We start from the raw sequence: 24,073 nt of genomic DNA, 5'->3' as shown, positions 1-24,073 counted from the left end.
ATTAAAAAAAAAAATGACGCTTGGCTTCTGTGACCTGGGAGGAGCCAGGGACCAAGCAGAGAAGCTGCAGCACCAGCTATTGCACCTGGGCCCTGGCCACTTGCTGATGAGCTCCCACTGAGTCAGTCTTTCCAAGCATTTTCTTCCCAGGAAGGGTTCTATTGATTAAAAAAAAATGGTGCTAGGTTTCTGCATCCCGGGAGTCGCTAGGGCCCAAACCCAGCAACTATGGCACCAGCCCCTGCACCAGGAGAGCCCTGGCTGCTAGCTCCCTAGCCCTCACTCAGTTAGCTACTCACATGCTCACTTGCTCACCAGCACATACACACAATTTTTCATACACTCAGTCACTCACACTGGGACTCGCATAATCTGACTGGCTCAGCTGCCATCTTCCTGACTTCAGCTCAAGTTTTTAAAGGAAAAAGGAAGAGTCAGGAGAGAGGTCAGTTTCAAAAGTTGTTTATCAGAAATTCTCATTGGTTCACAGAAATAACATTGGTTAGTGATGCTATACTTTGTTGAGCTGTAGGGTGTATGGCATTTTATGGCTACTTAGCATCAGTTAGTCTAGAGGCCTCAGAGCAAGTTGCCTGGAGCAGTTAATTATTAGCTCAAGAGAGAGTGACATGTGACTGCTGTTACATTTTAAATGCTTCTCTGGGCCTGATAATTTAAAAGGGTTCACCTTCCTCAGATAAAGTTTTATTTTGCTTTTTCTTTCACAGATGAGATTAAAATTAAGAACATCTGTTTGTCAAAAAGACACTATAAAGAAAGTGAAAAAAAAAGTTACAAACTGGGAAAGAATATTTGCAAAATATATCATCACCAGAGGATGAATTTCCAGAATATATTTAAAAGGTTTTAAGATTAATTGGAAAAAGAAAACACCCATAGAGCAAAAGATGGGAACAGACATTTCAAAGAACAGGAAACGTGAAAGTTGAATAAGTATATGGAAAGATTCTCTGCCCAATTGACAATTTGGGAATTGTAAATTAGGAACACAATAAGATAATGTTTTTGTAGCTACTAGATAGACAAACTTATGGTATGAAGAGGATATTTAGTGGAAATCTTAAATATCACAGTATGGAGTATAAATTGATAGAACTAATTTGAAAAATAATTTGGTGTCATCTTTAGAGTTCAACTCTCAGGTATCTTTCTATCCAACAGTTTCACTCTTAAGTTTGTGCCCTAGAAAAGCTCATATGCATATATGTATTCCAACGTATACATACATGAGTGTTCATAGTGTAATTGTTTGTATTAATAATAACAAAAACAAGCAAGCAAACAAAACTGGAGGCAACCCCAATATTCTTCAAGAGGAGATGGGTAAATAAATTTTATAATATTTATACAATGGTTAATTATACTACAATGAAAATGTGTGAACAAGCCGGGCTCGGTGGCTCAGCCTGTAACCCGTGCTTTGGGAGGCTGAGGTGAGTGGATTGCCTGAGCCCGCAGGTTCGAGACCCGCCTGGGCAATTTGGCGAGACCTCATCTCTACAATAAATAAAAAATTAGCCAGGCGTGGTAGCATGCGCCTGTAATTCCGGCTACTTGGAAGGCTGAGGTGGAAGGATCGCCGGAGCCTAGCAGGTCGAGGCTGCGGTGGCCGGGAGCGGCCACTGCATTCCAGTCTGGGCGACAGAGTGAGACTCCAACTCAAAAAAAAAAAAAAAGAAAAGAAAATGTGTGAACACAGCTATAGACAACAGCTCAGGTGAGTCTTAGAAATGTAATATTAGGCCAGGCTTGGTGGCTCAGCCTGTAATCCTGCGCTTTGGGAGGCTGAGGTGAGTGGATTGCCTGAGCCCGTGGGTCGAGACCCACCTGGGCAACTTGGCTAGACCTCATCTCTACAATAAATCAAAAAATGAGCCAGGCGTGGTAGCGCACGCCTGTAATTCCAGCTACTTGAAGGCTGAAGCGGAAAGATCCCTGGAGCCTGGCCAGTCGAGGCTGCGGTGGTCAGGGGCATGCCACTGCACTCCAGTCTGAGTGACAGAGTGAGACTTCAACTCAAAAAGAAAAAAAAGAAATGTAATATTAAATGTTTAAAATGTCATCAGGAAACTGAGGCTGGAGGATCGCTTGAGGCCAGGAGTTTGAGGCCACGTTGAGCTAAGATGACACTACTGTACTCCAGCCTGGGTGACAGAGTGAGACCCCATCTTTTAAAAAAATAAAAGTCAAATAAACTTACATATTATAGGATATAATGTTTATAAAGTTCCAAACAAGCTAAACTAAACATATATTGTTTAGGGAATCAAATATATACCACATAAGTAATGAAAAAAAATCAAGGGATGATACATCAAATACAGGATAGCCATATTTTTGGCAGGGAGACAGGGATGAGAAAAAACAAGACATACACAAGTATTGGAATATTTTAGTTCTTAAATTTTAGTGGATTAACATATTTTATCCTCTTTATTATATATGTGGCAAATCTTGTTATGTGCATCAACTATCGTGTAATTTTTACATTTCTGCTTTTAGATCGTTAATGTGTTCTTTGGTCTCTACCATTTATAGCATACAGAGTCAGTCTCTTCTACAGATGAAAGACATAGAATCCATGTAATCCAACCTCCCTTCTTCTGTACAGGGGGAACCAACACCTGGAGAGGAGTAGGTGATTTGCTCAAGATCATACATTAATTGTTTATAAAGCTGGAACCAGAACCTGGGTTTTCTGAAGGAGTTTCTGTTTTGGGATAACTCACTTCACTGATAACATCAGAATATGAGTCAGACATTGGATTCCAATACCAATTCAGCCACTTACTATCCAGGAATTTTAGCCAATTACTCTGCCTCTCTGATGCTTCAGTTTATTTTTTTGTCAAAGAAGCAAAAGAAAAATATTCTCTCAGTGTTGTAAACAATGAACGAGAGGACATATATAAAGAACTTAGCACAGTACCTATATGAGGCACTAAAGAAAACATAGCAGTTATCATATTATCTTCATTGTAGTAGAATGATTTAAAAATGGACAAATTAAGGACAATTTGCCAATGCTACAGGAAAAAAATTCTACTGATACTAGGGCATCCTTTATTACCATCATGTTTAACATATATTTATTAAACTAACATGATGTTAAAGCAAACACTACCTTTCTTTTGCTGACTGTCATCTCTAATGCATTTCTTGTATTTTTGTTTGTTTCATTTCATACCCATATACAGAAAGGACAATGCAAGACAGGTATCAAATTGAGATTCTCTTAACAGAATTCAGGGGTTTTCCCAGCCCTCTGAGCCATTTCTGCATGTAAAAGCTTAGGAATAAACCCCATTCTCATCCTAGCCTAATGAAAAGAGTGTGAGTCTTAAATTCAGACATTTAAGACATTTAAGTGATTTTGATAGGAACTTAGAGTGAGATGTTTTATTTTTTCATTCATTCATTTATTTAGAGTCAGCAGCTCACTGTGTCTCCCAGGCTGGAGTGCAGTGGCATGATCACCACTCACTGCAGCCTTGACGTCCTGGGCTCAGGCAATCCTTCCACCTCTGCCTCCCGAGGAGCTGGGTACCACTATGCTTGGCTAATGTTTTGATTTTTTTGTAGAGATGATGTCTTGCTATGTTGCCCAGCTGGTCTCAAACTCCTGGGCTCAAGCAATCCTCCCATCTTGGCCTACCATTGCCCAGCAGAATGAAACATTTAAAAATTACTACAGCTTTAAATTATTTTTCCTTCTCAAATTTCCTATTTACTTAATATACTTTGTTTGTAAAAATGTCAAAGAAAGTTTCTTAGGGGCATAAATTAAGATTTGTATTTCTTTTTTGCCTTCATTGCTGCTTTCCACTGAAGATATTTAATAAATGTGAGGACTTTGACTTATTTAAAGACAAATCAAAGGTTGCAGCTAAAGTTCATAAGGTTTTATTCTAAGACCAACTGTAAGACTTCGTACTTTTCCCAAGAGATATATAAATATTGCTAGAAAACCTAAAATGTTGGGTGACTAAAATAAATGCTGCTTTCTTTCTGAACAATCGTTATAGCTGGGGTATCTCATAGATATTTCTTGAGTTCTGTCACCATACAAACACAAATTAATTAATTAGTCTTAATCTCAAAGTATTTTTTAGTTGGTCTCATAAAAATCTTCATTTTCTTCCTTCTTTTCAGGTTATTCTGGACTTTATGAAGCCATAGAAAGTTGGGATTTCCAAAAAATTGAAAAGTTGGAGGAGTATAGATTACTTTTAAAGCGTTTGCAACCAGAATTTAAAACCAGAATTAATCCAGAAGATATCCTTCCTGAAATATCTGAATGTTTAATTAAGCAGGAATGTGAAGAAATTGTACAGGCAAGTTAATTAATATAAAATGCTAAATCTGGGGGAAATAATTTGAATGTGGGAAATGTCTTCTGCTTTGTCTATTGTTTTAGACCTGAGAGAGATCATTGAAACCCACAAAAGTTTTAAAATCTAAGGCATAATTACCTAGAATTGTACTTTTAATGTTAACTGAGTAATTTTTATGGCACACATTTTTTTCAAGTTTGTCCTACTTTCAGTTAAAATTACTGTATTTTGTGAGTATTGTTTTATGCAAATTTAAGTAAAATCGAACACTTCAGCAAATAAAAAGAGAAAAGACTACAGATACTTTTTTTTTTGAGACAGGTTCTCCATCACCCAGGCTGCTGTGCAGTGGCATCATCCTAGCTCACTGCAGCCTTGATCTCCTGGGCTCAAGTGATTCTCCTGGCTTGACTTCCCAAGTAGCTGGGTCTACAGGCATGTATCACCATGCCCAGCTAACTTTTTAGGACATTTTTTGTAGAGATGAGGTCTTACTATGTTGCCCAGACTGGTCTGAAACCCCTGGGCTCAAGTGATCCTCCTGCTTTGGCCTCCCAAAATGCTGGACCATGAACCTCCATGCCCAACCTAAAAATCTATAGTTCTAGCAATTAAGTGTTTAGGTTCTGGACACAAATAAGTTTTATTAGAATCCCAGCTCAATCATTTACTAGTAGTGCAGTCTTGGGCAAGTTCCTTAGCTTCTCTAAATATCTGTTTCTTTATGCATCAAATGGGAATAATAGTGACTTATTAACATGGTACAGTATTTTTATGTGTTAAATGAGGTAATATTTGTAAAGTGATCATATATGCCTGGCATGTAATAATACATACATAATAAATTTTAGTAATTATTATTAATAAAGTCATGTAAGTCCCTGAAAAAAAATTTGTTAATAATTTGGCATATGCTTCCAAATATTACTGTATGCCAGTATACTTATATTGTGTATGGTTGTTAAATGAATTTCTTATTTTCCTAATATTGCCAGTGAGGATAGGAGGTAAGAAGGCTTGGCTTGGCATAATGACATTATATGTAAAGGACAAAGATGAAGGAAAAAGTATCTTTTTTCTTCTTTTTTTTGGTTGGTGTCTCACTCCATTGCCTAGGCTGGAGAGCAGTAGCAAGCTCATGGCCACCCCAGCATCGACCTGCTGGGCTCCAGTGATCCTTCCGCCTCAGCCTTCCAAGTAGCTGGAACTACAGGTGCATGCTACCATGCCTGGCTATTTTTTATTTTATTGCAGAGACGAGGTCTTGCCAAGTTGCCCAGGCTGGTCTCGAACCCGCAGGCTCAGGCAGTCCACTCGCCTTGGCCTCCCAGAGTGCTGGGATTACATGCTGAGCCACCGAGCCCGGCCTGGAAAGAGATTCTTAAAAGACTGTGTTGGATGGGGCAAAAATAGTAATGAATAAGACCCACTGAACCATAATGTACAATGATTATAAATTGGGTAATACATGAACTGTCATTTCTTCAGTAGAAATGGATAAAGGGAAAACTTTAGAAATTATCGATCAATAAACTGCAGTTCCCTTGCTTAGGTTTGCTCCAATAAAGGGACAATGGCAGGTGCAGAGAAAATGGTGGAATGCCTTCTCAGATCAGACAAGGAGAACTGGCCCAAAACTTTGACATTTGCTTTGGAGAAAGAAGAAAGCAGGTTCAGTGAACTGTGGATTGTGGGAAAAGGTAGGACATTCCAAGCAAGAGCCCTGAAGAGTGAAGGGAGAGGGTCTGAGAGGATGTTGTGCTCTCCTTGTGCTCCACTTAGGACTTCCCTCATCCCTGCCTGTCCTTTACTTTCTGTCACAGGGCTACATCTCTAGTGCGAGACCAGCATGAAGGTGGATTCTAGGAGGGAAGTAGCTACTTGCCTGGGGAATTAGTTTGGTTGCATGTAATCCCTAAATAAAGACCCTGCCAGAATTAGCCCATCTGGCCCAAAGAATATGGGGGAAGCAAAATGATAGACGTTGCCTGGTTCTGTCACCAGGAAGCTATCTGGAACTGAACCAGAATGGGGTCAAAGAAGAAGAGTTGGTTGTGATTAAGTGCCAAGCCATCATTTGGCATCTTGAAACTAACGTCTCAGAGCATTGCTTTAAAGGCTGAATTTGGTAAACATCTGAATGTCTGGTTTTAGCTTTGCCTAGACGTCCATAGAGCATAAGTTGTTCCAGAAACTATATGAATACACATCTGATTTCTTGAGTCAGGAGTCAGTCAGAAATGGAAGACATGAATATCTGCTAAATCATGCTTCTCTTCTTTATTGTGCATATGAATCCCTCGGAGGTCTTGTTAAAATGCAGGTTTTGGCTCAGTAAGGGCAACATGTTTCACACTTAGAGGAATATAGTCCTAAATGATATTGGAGTTCAAACTCCAAACTGAGGCTTTAAACTCAAAATAATTCTTTTGTTTTAAAAGGTGAAAGGGGGTGGTGAGAAATCTTAATGGAAGTTTACAATTTTAGTTTTATAGCCTTTTTTGTGGGGTTTTCATCTTCAAAACTATACTCAGATTATGTTGCGATTGTAAGCTGTTTTTTTGGTCTCATAAAGATATAAAAGATGCTGAAATGAAAGACCTTGAAGATGAAAGGTTGGAAACCTCTGAAGTACAAATTTTCTACCAGGAAGATCCAGAATACCAGAATCTCAGTCAAAATTCATGTCTGCCTTCAGGTACCTGACAGTGTTTGTCTTTTTCCATAATGGTACTCTTCAGGTATGTTGTAGGAGGATATGTTAGGCAATGCTAAAAGTCATGGTCTTGTGAAAAGGTTTCTTTTTTTTTTTTTGAGTTGGGGTCTCACTCCATTGCCCAGGCTGGTATGCAGTGGCACACTCACAGCCACCCCAGCGTCGACCTGCTAGGCTCCGGTGATCCTTCTGCCTCAGCCTTCCAAGTAGCTGGAACTACAGGTGTGTGCTACCACGCCCGGCTAATTTTTGATTTATTATAGAGAGAAGCTCTTGCCAAGTTGCTTGGGCTGGTCTCGAACCTGCAGGCTCAGGCAATCCACTTGCCTCGTCCTCCCAAAGTACTGGAATTACAGGCTGAACCACTGAGCCTGGCTGTGAAAAGGTTTCTAAGGAAAATTAAGAATGAAAAGAGAATTTATGATAAAATAGATCATTTTTCTGTAATTAGAAATGCCATTCTCTCTTTCTATAGCTCCTCTTCTACTAACTTCTTCTTTTACCACTAAGAAAGTATGTGCATATCTACATTGGAAACACAAGTAGAGTCCTCTCTGAAACTCAGTGTCATGAAATCCCAAGTCAGTCTTGCTTTCTAAAGAAACCCTTCTATTATTTGTGAGTCGCTTGCTCAGTTTCCTTTTAAGATCTCAAGCTGCCATGCGAGTTAATAGTCAGTGAATGGCACAGATGAACCTGGCTGAGAGATTGAGTAGGAACTGAGATCCAGCCTGTGCTGTCTGCCCAGCAGTGCACTATTATTGAGATAAAGCCTCTGATTATTTTTTGAAACTTCTAGTTGTGTTGAGAGCAAATACCATGTGAGAGCCTGAAGTATTACAATGCATGGCTGCTCCTTAATAAACAATTGCTTTAAGAACCCAATATTAACAGTTTGTTTTTTTCCCCAAAGATCTTGGGAGGATTTGTTATTGTTTTGTTCCATGTAGCATTTCTGGCCATTTTGTCTTACCCTGAATTGGGCTATTCTTGTTTTAGTTTCTCTTCATCAGGCTTCCTTGGTTGTTAAATAATTTTTTTTTCCTTCTTGCCATCAATACTTCATCACTGAGAGAAATCTGTAATTCAAATTAGGGAGAAGCTGGAATGGTTAACAAGACACCAAATTCTAAACTTTCTCTAATGAGGCCTTCTTGCTAGAGTTGGAATTTGTGTACATTGGACTATGGCTTTTACTATGATTCCTCAGAACAGTAACTATTCGGTAATTTTGTTCCTTTTTTATTACAGAAGAATCTCATACTAGCTGGCACAGCCCATTTAAGCCAAGAAATTATCAACTAGAGCTTGCTTTGCCTGCTAAGGAAGGAAAAAACACAATAATATGTGCTCCTACTGGTAAGCCAATTGCTGTTACTTATGTAGTTTTTCTGTTGGCTTCCTTTTTTCTTTTATTGAATACTGGGACAGAATGGGCAAGTTTCAGTTCTTTACTTGTTCCATTGTCTATTGGGAGAACTATCCTTTTAATATAATCTTAATGCATTTAAGGCACATGATAAGGGAAAGGAAAACGCTTTCTTTTAGCTTGCTTTAGGGTCCAGGCAGCTTGCACGTTGTTTAGGGAGTAGTTTGAGATTTTCTTAAATATAGCATAAACTCTGTAATTGTCAACCTATCTAAATTATCAATTTACTAGTAAGCATGGTGATATTAGAAAGACCAAAAAGAAATATCTTTCTATAAAATATCTAATATAATATTAGTTACATGTTTTCTTTTTTCCTTTTATGTTAAAAGGTTGTGGAAAAACCTTTGTTTCACTTCTTATATGTGAACATCACTTCAACAATTTTCCACAAGGGCAAAAGGGAAAAGTTGTCTTTTTTGCTAATCAGATTCCAGTATATGAGCAGCAGAAATCTGTGTTCTCAAAATATTTTGAAAGACTTGGGTAGGTATAATTGTCCAATCTATTTTTCTGTGTCTTCATGTAATTGATGTGTTTTCTGTTTTGTTTTTGATAAGCCACAATTAAAATAATTTGTAATAGATTCACCTTTTATATAATCTAGAGGTAATTCCTTCAAGGATTCATTCCTTCATGGATTCTTTTTGTTAGATACACCAGAAATCCTAAACTTTCCTGGTTTGCTCTTGTACAGTAAGCAAATGATTCAAGGGATAAGTCTGATATTTAAATGACACATTTAACTTCTTTAATTATTTTATAACTTATTTAATATCACTCTTTAAGTATTCTCCTCTCTTAGTGACTTGAAAGAATTAATATATGCTACTGTAAATTATAACTCACTTGCATTTACTGATCACTTACCATGTGTCAGGCTCTGTACTAAGAACTTAACTGGTGTACTGCTATATTCCTTTTGGACTTAGGGAGAGCTCAATCAATTAATGATCTAGCATTTCATCTTTGTGGTTCCTTATTCATGTTGTGACTGGTAATAGGGAATTTTTGTTATTTCCCAGGTACAAAGTTACAGGCATTTCTGGAGCAACAACTGAGAATATCCCAGTGAAACAGATGGTAGAGAACAATGACATCATCATTTTAACTCCACAGATTCTTGTAAACAACCTTAAAAATGGAACAATTCCATCACTGTCTATCTTTACTTTGATGATATTTGATGAGTGCCATAACACCAGTAAACAACATCCATATAATATGATCATGTTTCATTATCTAGATCAGAAACTTGGAGGATCTTCAGGCCCGCTGCCTCAGGTATCCCCAAAGTCAGATGAATTCCTTGGAAGAGTCATAATCTTCCTAAATCCTATTTACTTACTCTTATGGTCACATTGAGGATGTACTTCTCAGGTTCTAAGTCTATATTGTATAACTCATTGATTAATTTTGATTCATTCACTCATTTGTTCACTTAACAAATATGTATTATGTGCCTCCTTGAGCCATGTGATGTGCTGGACACTGGAGTTACAAATATAAAAGGATATCCTCTTTGTCCTCAAGCAACCTAAGTTTCTCAAAGATCCAGATATGTAAGAATTATGTCACATCCTATCATGATGGCTTGCTATGGAGATGGGTAGAAGATGCAGTTGGAACATTAAGTAAAACACTCCTAAGTGTGCTCTGGAAGTAAGGCAAGACCTAAGAGAAGTTAGGTTAGGTAAAAACTTACAGGAGTTTGCCATAGCTAGATGGTTTCAGTAAGAGGGCACTGTGTCCAGAGGCACAGAGGTGTGAAAGAACATGGTGTGCTCAAGAATCTTGAAGCTCTTCAATAGTACCTGAGTGAAGAGTGTGAGGTAGGGAATAGCAGCAGGTGAGGCAGGATGGCAGAGAGCAAATGGTTGAGAGAAGAAGGTGCCCAGAGAGACTAGAGGGCATGGGGTGAGCAGATGGATTAGTATGGGAGAGAAGATGGAACAGCATTTTTAGTGTCATCAGAGAAGAGGAGAGGGGAAGAGCCAATTCATAGAATAGTTCTCAGATGGGGCAGGAAGGGAAGGGAATCCCTGATGTATAATGTCTCTTTTCTCTTGAGTGTAGGAGAGGTAGGGATCATTTGCTTAAAGTCATCAATATGGGAATGGGGAAGGGAGCTTGGGGAGGGTGAAGAGGATTTGAAATGGGAGGGAAAACCGAGAGGAATTCGCTGAAGGATTTCTTGGTCATATTGGTGGCCCACATGGGGTTGGAAACCATGAATTTATTGTATACTACTCTGTACATTTATGTAAAGTTTTCCAGCTCTAATAATTGCTAACTTAGGAAGTGCAGGTTAAAAGAAATTCAGTTTGGTGCCCACAGACAAAAAAAGTACTCTTCTGTAGCAATTGTATTTCTTGTAGTTTTTTTCTATTGAATAAAATTGGTAGTCAACTCGATTCCTTGCTTGTCAATGATTCAACAATTATTAAGTGATTATTGGAGGGAGAAATGAACATTTATTAGGTGACTATTAAGGTAAATTTTTTATGTGTTATCTCACTGAATCTACACAGCTACCATTTTAAATAGCTGTTGTTTCTCAACTTTATAGAAAGCTGAAAATACTTGTCCAAGGACACACAGCCAGCATGACTTGACTGAGACTGGAATGGAAGTGTGTCTAGTTTAAGTCCCTTTCAATATACTGTTCTCCACTCCATGGGGGACTCAGAAAAAAGAAACCCTGCCTTGAAAAGTTTTCCTGTATCCACTTGTATGCTGATGAGTTGTGACTTCTGCATATATTCAGTGCTTTGCCTAATGGGGACCTTTCTATTAGCGATGTCATAGAGAATGTCAGGAAAAAAAATAATAATGTTCTTGTTCTTTATCTGAAGTTATTAGTAAAACATAAAAACAAAAACCCTACTCTAGTAGGAAAGGGTTACATGCAGGCTTGTGGAAGTGTCTTGCAATTTCTCAGATGTCTAATGACTTGGAATGCTCCTAACAGGTCATTGGGCTGACTGCCTCCGTGGGTGTTGGAGATGCCAAAAACACAGAGGAAGCCATAGATTATATCTGCAAACTGTGTGCTTCTCTTGATGCATCAGTGATAGCAACAGTCAAAGACAATTTGGAGGAACTGGAGCAAGTTGTTCATAAGCCCCAGAAGTGTAAGTGGTACTTACCAAAAGCCCTTTGGGATTTTGCTACTTTCTGCTATCCCTAATCCACAGCCATTTGAAGGAATGCTGCACTTTGACACCTTTTCTGTTTAGTAGAAAATATTTAACCACAAACTTGAGAAATAGTCACATTTCCAACTTGTCTCCCCAACTGAGCTTTCTCCCCAAGCAATGCAGAGACCTCAGAAGTGGGCTGTAGAGAACAAACATTCTTACTGTTTGGTTCCAAAAAACTCATATAAACATGCCAGCAGTGCAAAAGAGGTGATGTGAAAACCTAAGCGTGCCGATAACCAAGGGCTGGGCCTGGCCGTTCCCTGTGCTCCATGCTTCTGTGGTCACCACTGTTTGGATATGTGACCAATCATTTTAGTTGAAATGAAATGACTTGAATTCATCATATTGTCCCTCAAAAGATCAGAATATAATTTTAAAAATATGATTGACTAGCACTTTTTTTTTTTTGAGCTGAGGTCTCACTCTGTTGCCCAGGCTGGAGTGCAGTGGCATGACCATGGCTCACCACAGCTTCTACCTCCTTGGCTCAGGCAATCCTCCCACCTCAGCCTCTCATGTAGCTAGGACTACAGGCTTGTGCCATCACACCTGGCTAATTTTTAAATTTTTTGTAGAGACGAGGTCTTGCTATGTTGCCTAGGCTGGTCTCAAACTCTTGCCCTAAAGCTATCCTCTTGCCTTGGCCTCCCAAAGTGCTTGGGTTACAGGTATGAGCCACTGCACCCAGTTGAAAATGTTTACTGGTGTTGTTATTATACTAACTTTGTAAAGAAGAGCGTGATATAGAAGATAAAAGTGACTTCATCCTTGCTTTCTGAGTAGCATATGACTGAGTGTAAGACAGAACAAACACACATGAAATAGAGAGGGGCACAGCTCAGCTCCTTTTAGGGGGTACCCATAAGGAATTTTGAAAGGTACCCAATCACAACTTTTTGGTACCACATATAATTTCTTTATGATCCAGTTTCTCTGGCCTGCCGAACTTTTCATCTCAAATCCTGTAAACCAACCATGTGGCATTCTTCTGGGCATCTCAAACATGTCATGTGCTTTCTCTCTCAAACTTTTGTCCATTCTGTCCTTTGTACATGATTGCTCTTGCTTCTTCCTTTCTTCTTCTCTTATTCATTCTACAACACTGACTCTGCTGGAAGAATTAAATATTCCTTTCCCTGTGCTCCATGGCACCTTGCCTGTACTTATGTTACAGAAGCCTGCTGGGATTATTTGGCGCTGTATCTTTCTCTCCTCTAAGAACACAGGAACCCTCTATGGAGCATGGATTGTATTCTTTTTAACTGTCTATAATCAGAGCATGGCATATAGTAGGCAATTAATAAGTTTCTGCAGAAAGAATACAATGATAAATGGTAGGATCAGTGTGAACACTCTTGGGGAAAGAGTGGGGCATTTGCAGGGACAGGAGGGATACCAGCCTTGTCAGAGCAGAGGTAACAGGTAAACCAGAGAGAGAAGCTGGATTAGACCCAGACCATAAAAGACAGATGTTAGAATCAGTGCAGGAAGCAATAGGGAGAAATTGTGAGGTTTTTGAGCATTTGTTATATCATTGAGTGCAGGACCTCAGGCTTTCTGGAGGAAGTAACAAAAGCAGAGAAGGGTTTGGACATGGATACTTAAGTATGCTCTGTCCTTCCTGAAAAATATTCACTTTGCTTTGATGGTTCTAGTTTTCAGGAAAGTGGAATCACGGACTACTGACAAATTTAAATGCATCATGTCTCAGCTGATGAGGGCTATAGAAAATCTGGCAAAGAGCATCTATGAAGACATTGGTGAGATCTCATATTTTGTATCCTCTCCATTTGGGAATAGCATATATTGTTTACCATTTTCTGTTTTCATTCTCTTTAGTTCAGACTATACTAGGTCAAGAACATATCAAGAGATTGTTGTTCTTGAGTGTTGGTTATATATGAGTCCTCCTTTATTCTCCCTTGCTTTTTTCTTTATAAATCCAAAGTAAGTTCATCTGGACATGCACACTTAAACAAAATACTATATTCAAAGCAGTTCATCTCTTTTATGACCTTCCGAATCAGCTTTCTACCCTAACTTCCCTGTTTATGTGAATGAAGCCATCATTCCCCTGCTGGCTCAGATTCAAACCTAGGAGTGATCTTTGCTTCTTTTTTCTTTTGAAACCCCTTCGTGCAGTCATCCATTTGGTTCTCCTTTTTATTCATTCATTCATTCATCAATAGTTATCGTGCCAGGTGCTCAGTTAGCTAGTGAAAATACTATGATTAAAGACTTAGTTCCTGTCCTTGGAAAACTCACTGTCAAATAATGGGAATCATATGGATAGTTTCCATGTGGCAGGTCAGTCACACATTGGGTGGCTTGTGGGAGCTTTGAGCTGATATTTGAGACACATCTTGAAGAAACCAGCCAAGTTCAGAAGGAGGGATTCACATGAGGTTGAAAAGGTGGCAGGCATAGAGGCAAGAAAGAACATAGTAAGTTTTAAGAACTGCAAGCATTTCATGACATGCTAACCTGTGAGTTGTGGAGAGGAGTGAGACTAAAGAAAGAGGGGCCAGGGGCAGTCAGTGAAGGGTCCAGTAAGCCAACCTGGATTTGAACTTTATCCTAAAATCAGTGGCAAAAAAACCTTAAAATTTAAAACTGATTAGTGATGTGATAAGGATCCCAGTGAATGAAAAGGACCAAACAGAGGTAGTGGAGATGGATTGGAGAAGGGAGGAGGCGTGTGTGAGATACTTCCACCTGGAAGTATTGAGAGTGAAGGGCTAACTAAATTTGGGTGGGAGTGAGAGAGGGGAGAGCAGGGTGACTTCCTCCCAGGCTCTGGCTTGGGCATCTGTGTATATGCCAGTAGGGGAGGTCCTGGTTCCAGGACCAGTAGCAGGTTTGGCAGGTACAAGATGAGTTTCAGGTTTTGGAGATGTTGAATTTGTGATGTCTGCAAGACCCCTCATGCTGTCTCTCCTCCTCTTGAACTTATTTTGCTTTTTTTCTTTCACAGCGTATTTTCTATTCTAATTTTTATTTTGGTTTTAGGTCTGATTATTATCATTCCCTTTTTAAAAAATTTTAAAGATGTGGGGTACAATTCAGGATTAGGTATGCAAATGTTCATTATGCAGTTACCATTGTTGATGTATTCTAACTTTTCTATAAGCCTTCTAGCTGATTTGCCCCCTTTACTCTCTCTTCCATTCAACTCCTCATTAACGAATACCAGTTTTATCTTGCTGCAATCCTGCTTAAAACCCTTTGCCTACGGGGTGATCTTTAAACTCTCCAACCTGACAGTGTGAGCTTTGCCTGAGCAATCTGGTTCTACTTATCATTCTCACATTTATCTTTTACTTCACTACCTGAATCCTTGAACATGTGCATCCATTTATCCGTTCACTCAGTGCTAGGAAATGTGCTGGGTGATGGGAATACAGCATGAACCCTGAGGCACAGCCCCTGTCCTCAGGGAATTTCCAGTCTAATGGTAAAGCCAAAATTAAACAAGTAATAATAAGGCAGATGGGGGTGGGGTGGGTGGATGGTGGTGATGAGATGTGTTTCAGGCAGAGGGAACAGCATGTACAAAGACTAGGAACTAGAGAGAACATGGGTTCTTCCATTAGTTCTGTGAAATGCAGGTAGGGTAGTGACTGGACAGGAGAATCAGGAACGAGCAGAGGCCAGATCACAGAAGAGGAGCATAGGACCTGGGTAGGAGTTTGACCATGCTACCCCACAAAAGGCTTTTACGCAGTGGGGTAGCATGGTTTCTCATCTGTGATTTTGGAAGCTCCCTCTAGCTGCTGGCTGGGGAATAGATTGGAGGGAACAGGGCAATATGTAGGGAGGGGATTGTCATATTATCCAGGAGCTCAATGATGTGGTTGGAGTTGGGGAAATGGCAGGAGGATGGAGAGATGGTGATGAAAAGTCACTTGAATTTTGACTTTCTTACTTCTCCCTCCTCAAGTATCCTCCCTTTAGCTTTTCACCAGTCCAAATCCTGTCAACTGCTCATTTTCAAATTTCTCAGGTTATTTTCACACCTACCTACATTCAATAAATACTTGATGGTTCATCTTCTGTACTGCCAGTCGCCTGTTTTACCTTTGGGCTGCTTTGATTGTCAGCTCGTAGAGCCAGTAGAGCTTGGGCATCTGACATAACTGGCTTTGAATTCCTGTCCTCTCCCAACATACTTGCTGTGTGACTTTGGGTAAATTATTTAGCTTTTCTAAACTTCTGTTTCCTCATCTGTAAAATGTAATCTGTACCTCATGGAGTTGTGAAAATTAAATAAATTACGAATGCAAGGCATTTTAATTCTTGGCACATAGTACTCAGAAAACAACCATTTATATATGTATACACACACATATGTACACACATATACAGATATGTGGCTTAAAACTTAGACTATTTCAGGAAGAATACCCTGTTTATAGAGAGTAAGAAAGAAAATGAGAGGGTGAAGCATGTTTGGAACCTTAAATGAATGACCATATGGCACAGTGAAAAACTTTTTTTTTTTTCCAGAAAGCCTGTCTCAAATTAAAAATAGGGAATTTGGAACACAGAAATATGAACAATGGATTGTCACAATTCAGAAAGAATGCTCAGTGTTCAAGATGCCAGACAAAGATGAAGAAAGCAGGATTTGTAAAGCGCTGTTTTTGTACACTTCCCATTTGCGGGTATGTTCCTCCTTATAAAGGCATATTTTAGTCATAGCACCTACTGGGTGCGGCGCTGTGGTAGCTGAGAGAACACCAACTTCTCATGCTATCCCCTGGAGCTTGCTTAGGAACCTTTTCAGAAAGTTCTTATGAAGCAAACTCCAAAGGTTGTTCTGTTCAGCATCGTCTTAGTTTGCTTTCTGAAACTTTATATTGGAGGCCACAGATTCTATGCCACGTCTCCAGCATTAATTGACATGGTTGAAGAAAAATTGGGTGATGATGAGAGAACATTATTCTAGATATGTGACAGTGACAGCTATCCTTAAGTTCAACAAGTGGGTTCTGTTGCTATTTCCTGTAGCCTGTTTTCTTACTTTTAGTAAATCTCCATGCTTAGAAATCCAGGGTTTCTAGTTAACCAAGAAGTTAAGGAACAGCAGTGACAGCCATCACCTCTGCTTATCCTGCCTTTGAAAAATTTTTTTTTTTCTTTTGAGTTGGAGTCTCACTCTGTCACCCAGACTGGAGTGCAGTGGCTGCTCCCGGCCACCGCAGCCTCGACCTGCTGGGCTCCGGCGATCCTTCCGCCTCAGCCTTCCAAGTAGCTGGAACTACAGGCACGCGCTGCCATACCCGGCTCATTTTGATTTATTGTAGAGATGAGGTCTCGCCAAGTTGCCCAGGCGGGTCTCGAACCCGCAGGCTCAGGCAATCCACTCACCTCAGCCTCCCATAGGCGCGGGATTACAGGCTAAGCCACTAAGCCCGGCTTGAAAATATTTAAAATGCATTCAATTAGCTTGCCTTCGTAGGATTTTAATTGGCTTAATTATACTTTGGTGTAGGTGTCCAGGACCTTCATTTCGAAATGTGTATTGACAGTTTAGTGATGACTTCGGGTGTATAAAGAAATTAAATGGAATATTTGGATTGTGAGGCAGGTTGATGTGGAAGTTGATTTAATTAATTAATGTTTCTAGCAAATTGGGATTTTTAAAAACAGTATTTGGTTTTGTCACAGAACAGTTAGGGGGCCACTCATCTTAATAAAACTAAGTCGGAATAGCTTTAAAAGGAAAAGTGTCTTAAAACGAATTCCTTATCTACAGCTAATTGAACTTAAGTACAGTGAATATGTTAGACATTGGAAGCATATTTAAACCCGGTTTTTATTTTAAACAGAAATATAATGATGCCCTCATTATCAATGAACACGCACGAATGAAAGATGCTCTGGATTACTTGAAACACTTCTTTAGCAATGTCCGAGCAGCAGGATTCAATGAGATTGAGCAAGATCTTACTCGGAGATTTGAAGGTTGGTGGTGTTTTCAGAGGAGGAAGCCATTGGAGTCTAGTGATTGGAGTGGCAATACACACATGTATTGTATTTAGTGTATATAAGTTTGGTGATGCTCAGGGAGTTATCCTGAGTGTCAGAAGATATTATAAATGGTAGGACTACTTAACTTTGGTTAGATCTAGTACCTATAGAGAGATTTTGTTGCTTATATGATTTCCTACTCAGAAGAAGGAAAAATAATAGGATTTACAAAGTGTACTTCCCAAATAGTTGGTAGATAGTAGCATTCTTATTGTTTAACTTTTAGCAATTTTATAAAGATTTTAAAAATGCAAAAAAATGTTTTAATGGTATTAAAAAACTACCATTTATATGCACTTAATATATAAGAACAACAAAAACAGCGCATAATCTCAAAGCCCTCATATGATTAACAAAAAATATAGAAAGATATTAAACAAAAAAGTTAATTTTCCTTCTCCCTCTCTTGAGTTCCTTTTTCCAAAGGTAATCATTGCTAATAATTTCAGTTTGTTGGCTATACCTAAGTATTTACTATACACACGTGTAACAGTGGTTTTCTGGTAAATATTTAACAACCATTTTTCTGGGGGAAAAATGTATGCATATGTACATACTTAAGTTTATCATAATTTTATTGATATAGAAGATGTATATAGCTCACAATTTGCAAATAATAAAAATACAATACTTTTTATTGTAGATTCCATATAGCCAATTAATTCTCATAGTATATTTTTGCAGAACTCTTGTATCCATAGTCAACCAAGGGTTGCAACTGACAAAGAAATGCAGTTCTGATACGGCACGTGGTATATATTATCATCAATGTTAGAATTAAGATAAAAATAAAACAACAAAAACATATGTTGAAACTTCACTCATTTGTGTAGTGATGAGCAGCTTTTAAATGAATTGTATAATAGTTTTTCAAAAACTTGGAGACTATTTCCTCATTTTTTTGTACTATTCATGACGTAAAAGCTAAATTTAATGTGCATTATTCTATTTAAATCACTCTCATAAGTCTAGATTATCAACAAAGCAATAAATTAAAGCACTTTAATGTGTGTGTGTGTGTGTTTTTTTATTTCCATGGTGTAAATGCTTCCACCATAGTCGATTTTAAGCCACCAACATGATGTCATTGAACTAGTGTTAGAAAGGATGGACAGAAGCACATCATTCTAATTTCTACCACACATACAATAGATGTAAATAACCTTAAGAGCATGAATAATAGTTAAAAGTTATAAAATATTAGGAAATCATGAGTTTTGACTATTTGTACTTTTTTATAATATACATCATTGAATTGTAAGTTTATTTTATTGAATTTTTAACAATGGCTGTATTTAAAACTGACTCACTTAATTCTTTAATTTAACAGTTGGCTGTCATGGTCTGGTATGATCTGGCTGTGGCACACCACAGTTTTATAACTTTGTGTTTTTAAAGATGAGATCATACTGAACACACTGTCCTATACCTTGATTTTTTTTTAACTTTAAAATATCTTTGAAGTTTTTACATATCATGATATACATGGAGCCCTTATTAACTTTGTTTTGTTTTGTTTTGAGTTGGAGTCTCACTCTGTCGGCCAAGCTGGAGTGAGTGGCACGCTCACGGCTACCGCAGCCTCGACCTGCTGGGCTCAGGGGATCCTTCTGCCTCAGCCTTCCAAGTAACTGAAATTACAGGCATGCACCACCATACCTGACTAATGTTTTTGATTTATTGTAGAGATGAGGTCTTGCCAAGTTGCCTAGGCTGGTCTCGAACCTGTGGGCTCAGGCAATCCTCTCACCTCAGCCTCCCAAAGTGCTGGGATTATAGGCGTGAGCCACCACACCCCGCCCCCTTATTAATTTTAATAGCCACATCATATTAACATTGCTTGCATAGCTCATGATCTATTGAACTGCTTCCCTCTTATTGGGCATTTAGGTTGTTTTCTATTTTTCTTTTATACGTTAAACAATTGTACAGTGAACATTTTTGAAGATCTCTTCTGTAATTTTCTAAAAATAACTGTCTCAAATTATTGGATCAAAGGATATGTGAGTTTTATGTTTTGGTAGATATTGCCAAATTGCCTTCCTAAAAAGTTGTACCAATTTAAATCAATAGTTATCACTCATAAGATTCTGGTCCAAGATTGAGAAATTAACTGTTTGAACTTTAGCTAAAGATCACGGAGTGCTCTACATTTTTAGAATTTGTAAATCATTTATAAAACGTTCCTTATTTGCAGAAAAGCTGCAGGAACTAGAAAGTATTTCCAGGGATCCCAGCAATGAGAACCCTAAACTTGAAGACCTCTGCTTCGTCTTACAAGAAGAGTATCACTTCAACCAAGAGACAAAAACGATTCTCTTTGTGAAAACCAGAGCACTTGTGGATGTAAGTTGGCTTTCTCCTTCTCCTTTTTTTTTTTTTTTAAAGGCAAGGTCTCACTCTGTTGCCCAGGCTGGAGTGCAGTGGCACAATCCTTTCCTCACTGCAGCCTCCACCTCCTGGGTTCACGTGATACTCCTGTCTCAGTTTCCCGAATAGTTAGGACCACGTCTGGCTAGTTTTTCTTTTTTTTTCTTTTTTGCAGAGACGAGGTCTCACTCTGTTGCCCAGAACTGGTCTCGAACTCTTACTCTCAAGCGATCCTCTTACCTTGGCCTCTCAAAGTGCTGGGATTACAGGCATGAGCTGCCACATCTGGCCAGCTGTGGATGACAGAGTGATGCAGCACCACTCATTGACAAGACTGCCCTTTCCCCACTGTTCTGCAGTCCATCCATATATGTGTGGGTCTGTTTCTGGGTTCTCTGTTCTGTTCTAATTATTTATTTGTTTATTCTTACACTACTGCCTCAATATCTTGATTGTAAGTTTTGATATCTGTAGAACAAGCACTTCACCTTTTATGTACTTCTTTTCAAATGTTGAATTTTATCAATTCTGTGGGTATGTAATGGTATCTCACTTGGGTTTTAATTTGCATTTCACTAATGACTAATATGGATGAGCATCTTTCATATACTTATTAGCTATCTATATCTGCTTTGGTGAGGTGTCTATTCAGATTTTTTACCCATTTTATAATTGGTTTGTTTATCATCTTATTGTTGAGTTTCTGAGAATTCTTTTTCTTTATCTTTTTTTATTTTGAGTTGGAGTCTCACTCTGTCGCCCAGGCTGGAGTGCTGTGGCACACTCACAGCCACCGCAGTGTCACCCTGTTGGGCTCAGGTGATCCTTCTGCCTCAGCCTTCCAAGTAGCTGGAACTACAAGCATGCACTACCACGCCCAGCTAATTGTTCATTTATTTATTTTAGAGAAGAGGTCTCGCCAAGTTGTGCAAGCTGGTCTTGAAACCACGGGCTCAGGCAACCACTCACCTCAGCCTCCCAAAGTGCTGGGATTACAGGCTGAGCCACTGAGCCCAGCCTCTTTTTATTTTCTGATTAAAAAAAATCATCTGTCCAAAAATGTGATTTGCAAATATTTTCTTCTGGTCTGTGGCTTGTCTTTTCATTCTCTTAACAGTATCTTCTGCAGGCTGAAAGTTTTAAGTTTTGACAAAGTCCAGTATATCAATTTTTTATTTTGTGAACTTTTGCCTGTATTATACCTGAGAACCTTTTGCTTACCTAAGGACACAAAGATTTTTCTCTAGGTTATGGAAGTTTTATAGTTTTGCATTTTACACTTAGGTCTACTATCAATTTTGAATTCATTTTTGTGTAAGGTATGAGGTATGGATTGAGATATTTTCTTTTTGTATATGGACATCCAATTGTTCCAGCACTGTATGTTGAAAAGCCTATCTTTTCTCTACTGAATTGCCTTTGCAACTTAAAAAAACCCAATTAACCATATTTGCATGGATCTATTTCTGGAATCTCTACTCTTTTCCATTGATCTATACGTATATCTCTTCATCTATCCCATGCTATCTTGATTACTGTAGCTTTATAGTAAGTCTTGAAATAGAGTAGTATGAGTCCTCCAACTGTTTTTAAAAATCATTTGTAGCTATGCTCCTTTGCCTTTCTATGTATATTTTAGAGTCAGCTTGTCCCCATCTATGAAGAAATTTGCTCAGATTTTATGGAATCTATAGATAAAATTGGGGAGAAATGACATCTTCACAATATCAAGTTTTCCAATCCATGACCATAATATATATCTTATTTGCATAGGGTTTCTGTATTAGTCATCTATTGCTGAGTAACAAATTAACCCTAAACTTAGTGTCTTTTATTATCTTACACCATCTATGGGCTAGAAATCTGAAAACAACTTAACTGGATGTTTCTGGCTGAAGATCTCAAATGAGGCGCAGTGTTGGTATTGGCTGTAGCTCCAGTCATGTCAAGGTTTGACTTGGGGAAGGTCAGCTTCCAAGCTCACCTAACATGACTGATCATAGAAGAAATGCATCTGTGTTCTCTAATGTGAGCATTTCCACAGGGCTGTCTCACAGCCTGGATGCTGGCCTCCCATAAAATGAGCAATCCCAGAGATTGAGAAAGAGTGCCTAATCATCTTGAAAGTAATGTCCCATCACATCTGTTCTATTTTATTCATTAGAAGCAAGTCAATATGTCTAGTTCATAGTCAGGAAAGGGAATTACCCAAGAGTCTGAATACAGGAAGATGGAGATCATGGAGGGCTATCTCAGAGGATACCAATGTTTTGTCATTTTTAGCATAGAGATTCTGTACATATTTTGTTAGAATTATACCTAGATATTAATTTTTTGATGCCACTGTAAATGACGGTTTAAAAACTTTTCAAATTCCAGTTGTTTGTTACTCATATGTAAAAATATGGTTGATTTATGTATATTGTTCTTATGTTCTGCAATCTTGCTGGATGAACTTGCTTATTCTACTTACTCACTATTCTGAACTTCACTTTTTAAAAATTTGGAATTGGAGTCTCACTCCATTGCCCAGGCTGGAGTACAGTGGCCTGCTCAAGGCCACCCCAGCGTCAAACCTGCTGTGCTCTGTGATCCTTCCGCCTCAGCCTTCCAAGTATCCAGAACTACAGGTGCACCTACCATGCCTGTCTAATTTTTGATTTATTGTAGAGATGAGGTCTCGCCAAGTTGCCCAGTCTCGAACCTGCAGGCTCAGGCAATCCAGTCGCCTCAGCCTCCCAAAGTGCTGGAATTACAGGCTGAGCCACCAAACCTGGCCTGAACTTCACTTTTATCACTTGAAAATATATTAGTGTTTAAGCCATACCAGATCACAAAGATCTATACCACTATAGTTAATTATTGCATAGCATTCAATTCCAAGGAGCCTTTTCCTTCATGTTTGTTAGTCTGAAAACTATATGTATGCTAATATAAAGTTTTTTCTTTTGCATATATTTCAATATTGAATTACTATAAATGGTTTACAAGTAGTGTCCAACTGATAATTGCTTTTCATTTTCAGGCTTTAAAGAAATGGATTGAAGAAAATTCTAATCTCAGCTTTCTAAAGCCTGGCATATTGACCGGACATGGCAAAACGAATCAGAACATAAGTATTTACATGTAGTGAATTAGATTTAGTATACTGTACTAGAGATTATACATGTATACAGTATGAGTCTTATGAGGAACTATCTTACACAGTTGAGCTGGCAAAGCAAGTCTGAAGTCCATAAGGCACACAATCAGGAAGGGAATATCAAGAACAGGGTACAATCCCACAGGCATGAGCTGTTTGGAGTCTCTGAGTTCAGGGAAGGCCTAAGCCCTGTATTAAAAGGCTCTCCTGATTAGGTCAGGCCTACCTAGAACAAACTCCCTTTTGATTCGACTTAAGGTCAACTGATTAGGGACTTTTATCACATCTACAAAATCCTTTCAGAGCAGCACCCAGATAAATAACTGGAAACTAGTTCAGCCTAGCCAAGTTAATGCATCAAAAGTCCATCACAATGGTCAAATACTAAATACCAACTGTATTCTTTTTCCCTGTAAACATTGTCTCCTCTCATGTGTCCTGCAGACAAAGCCAAGATTGTTTTTCAAGCTCTGTTTGAGCGCATCACTCTCCTACTCAAATTCTCAACCAATAGATTAACTAGAAATAGAAATGTTCTGTTTCTATTTTGTTGTTACTCTTTAAACTGCAGATATACAGCTTTTGTGTATGTTATATATTTTACAACTTAAAAAAAGTTCAAGCTGACAATTCTGAAATCTAGCTGGGCTGGTTAAAAGATGAAAGGCTGCTTCTGTTATCACCCAAAAGGATTCTAGGAAGCCCACCCTCATCCTGACATTCTCACCCCTGTGCTCCCCATTCCTCAGAGACTGGAAGTGACAGGTCTTCCCTTAGGTTTTCCTATTTAGTGCTGATTGTAATAAGCAGCCCCCCTCATACCCA

At 38.7% G+C, this 24,073-nt stretch overlaps 1 protein-coding gene across 1 annotated transcript in view; it reads left to right on the top strand.

Annotated features, from left to right (window-relative positions):
* The window catches only part of DDX58 (DExD/H-box helicase 58), a 64,398-nt gene that overhangs the window by 16,446 nt on the left and 23,879 nt on the right, over positions 1–24,073 (top strand). Inside the window, exons 3-14 of the mRNA XM_008061181.2 lie at positions 4,174–4,355; positions 5,908–6,055; positions 6,931–7,053; positions 8,323–8,430; positions 8,833–8,986; positions 9,526–9,784; positions 11,472–11,634; positions 13,359–13,463; positions 16,210–16,367; positions 17,535–17,670; positions 19,934–20,082; positions 23,132–23,222. Of these exons, the coding sequence (XP_008059372.1) occupies positions 4,174–4,355; positions 5,908–6,055; positions 6,931–7,053; positions 8,323–8,430; positions 8,833–8,986; positions 9,526–9,784; positions 11,472–11,634; positions 13,359–13,463; positions 16,210–16,367; positions 17,535–17,670; positions 19,934–20,082; positions 23,132–23,222 (1,776 nt within the window). The remainder of the gene's footprint in view (positions 1–4,173; positions 4,356–5,907; positions 6,056–6,930; positions 7,054–8,322; positions 8,431–8,832; positions 8,987–9,525; positions 9,785–11,471; positions 11,635–13,358; positions 13,464–16,209; positions 16,368–17,534; positions 17,671–19,933; positions 20,083–23,131; positions 23,223–24,073) is intronic.

Source organism: Carlito syrichta, unplaced genomic scaffold, assembly GCF_000164805.1.
Source record: "Carlito syrichta isolate Samal-C Ts95f unplaced genomic scaffold, Tarsius_syrichta-2.0.1 Scaffold305136, whole genome shotgun sequence".
NCBI classification, from domain to species: Eukaryota; Metazoa; Chordata; class Mammalia; order Primates; family Tarsiidae; genus Carlito; species Carlito syrichta.
This window is presented reverse-complemented; position numbering and strand designations above follow the sequence as displayed.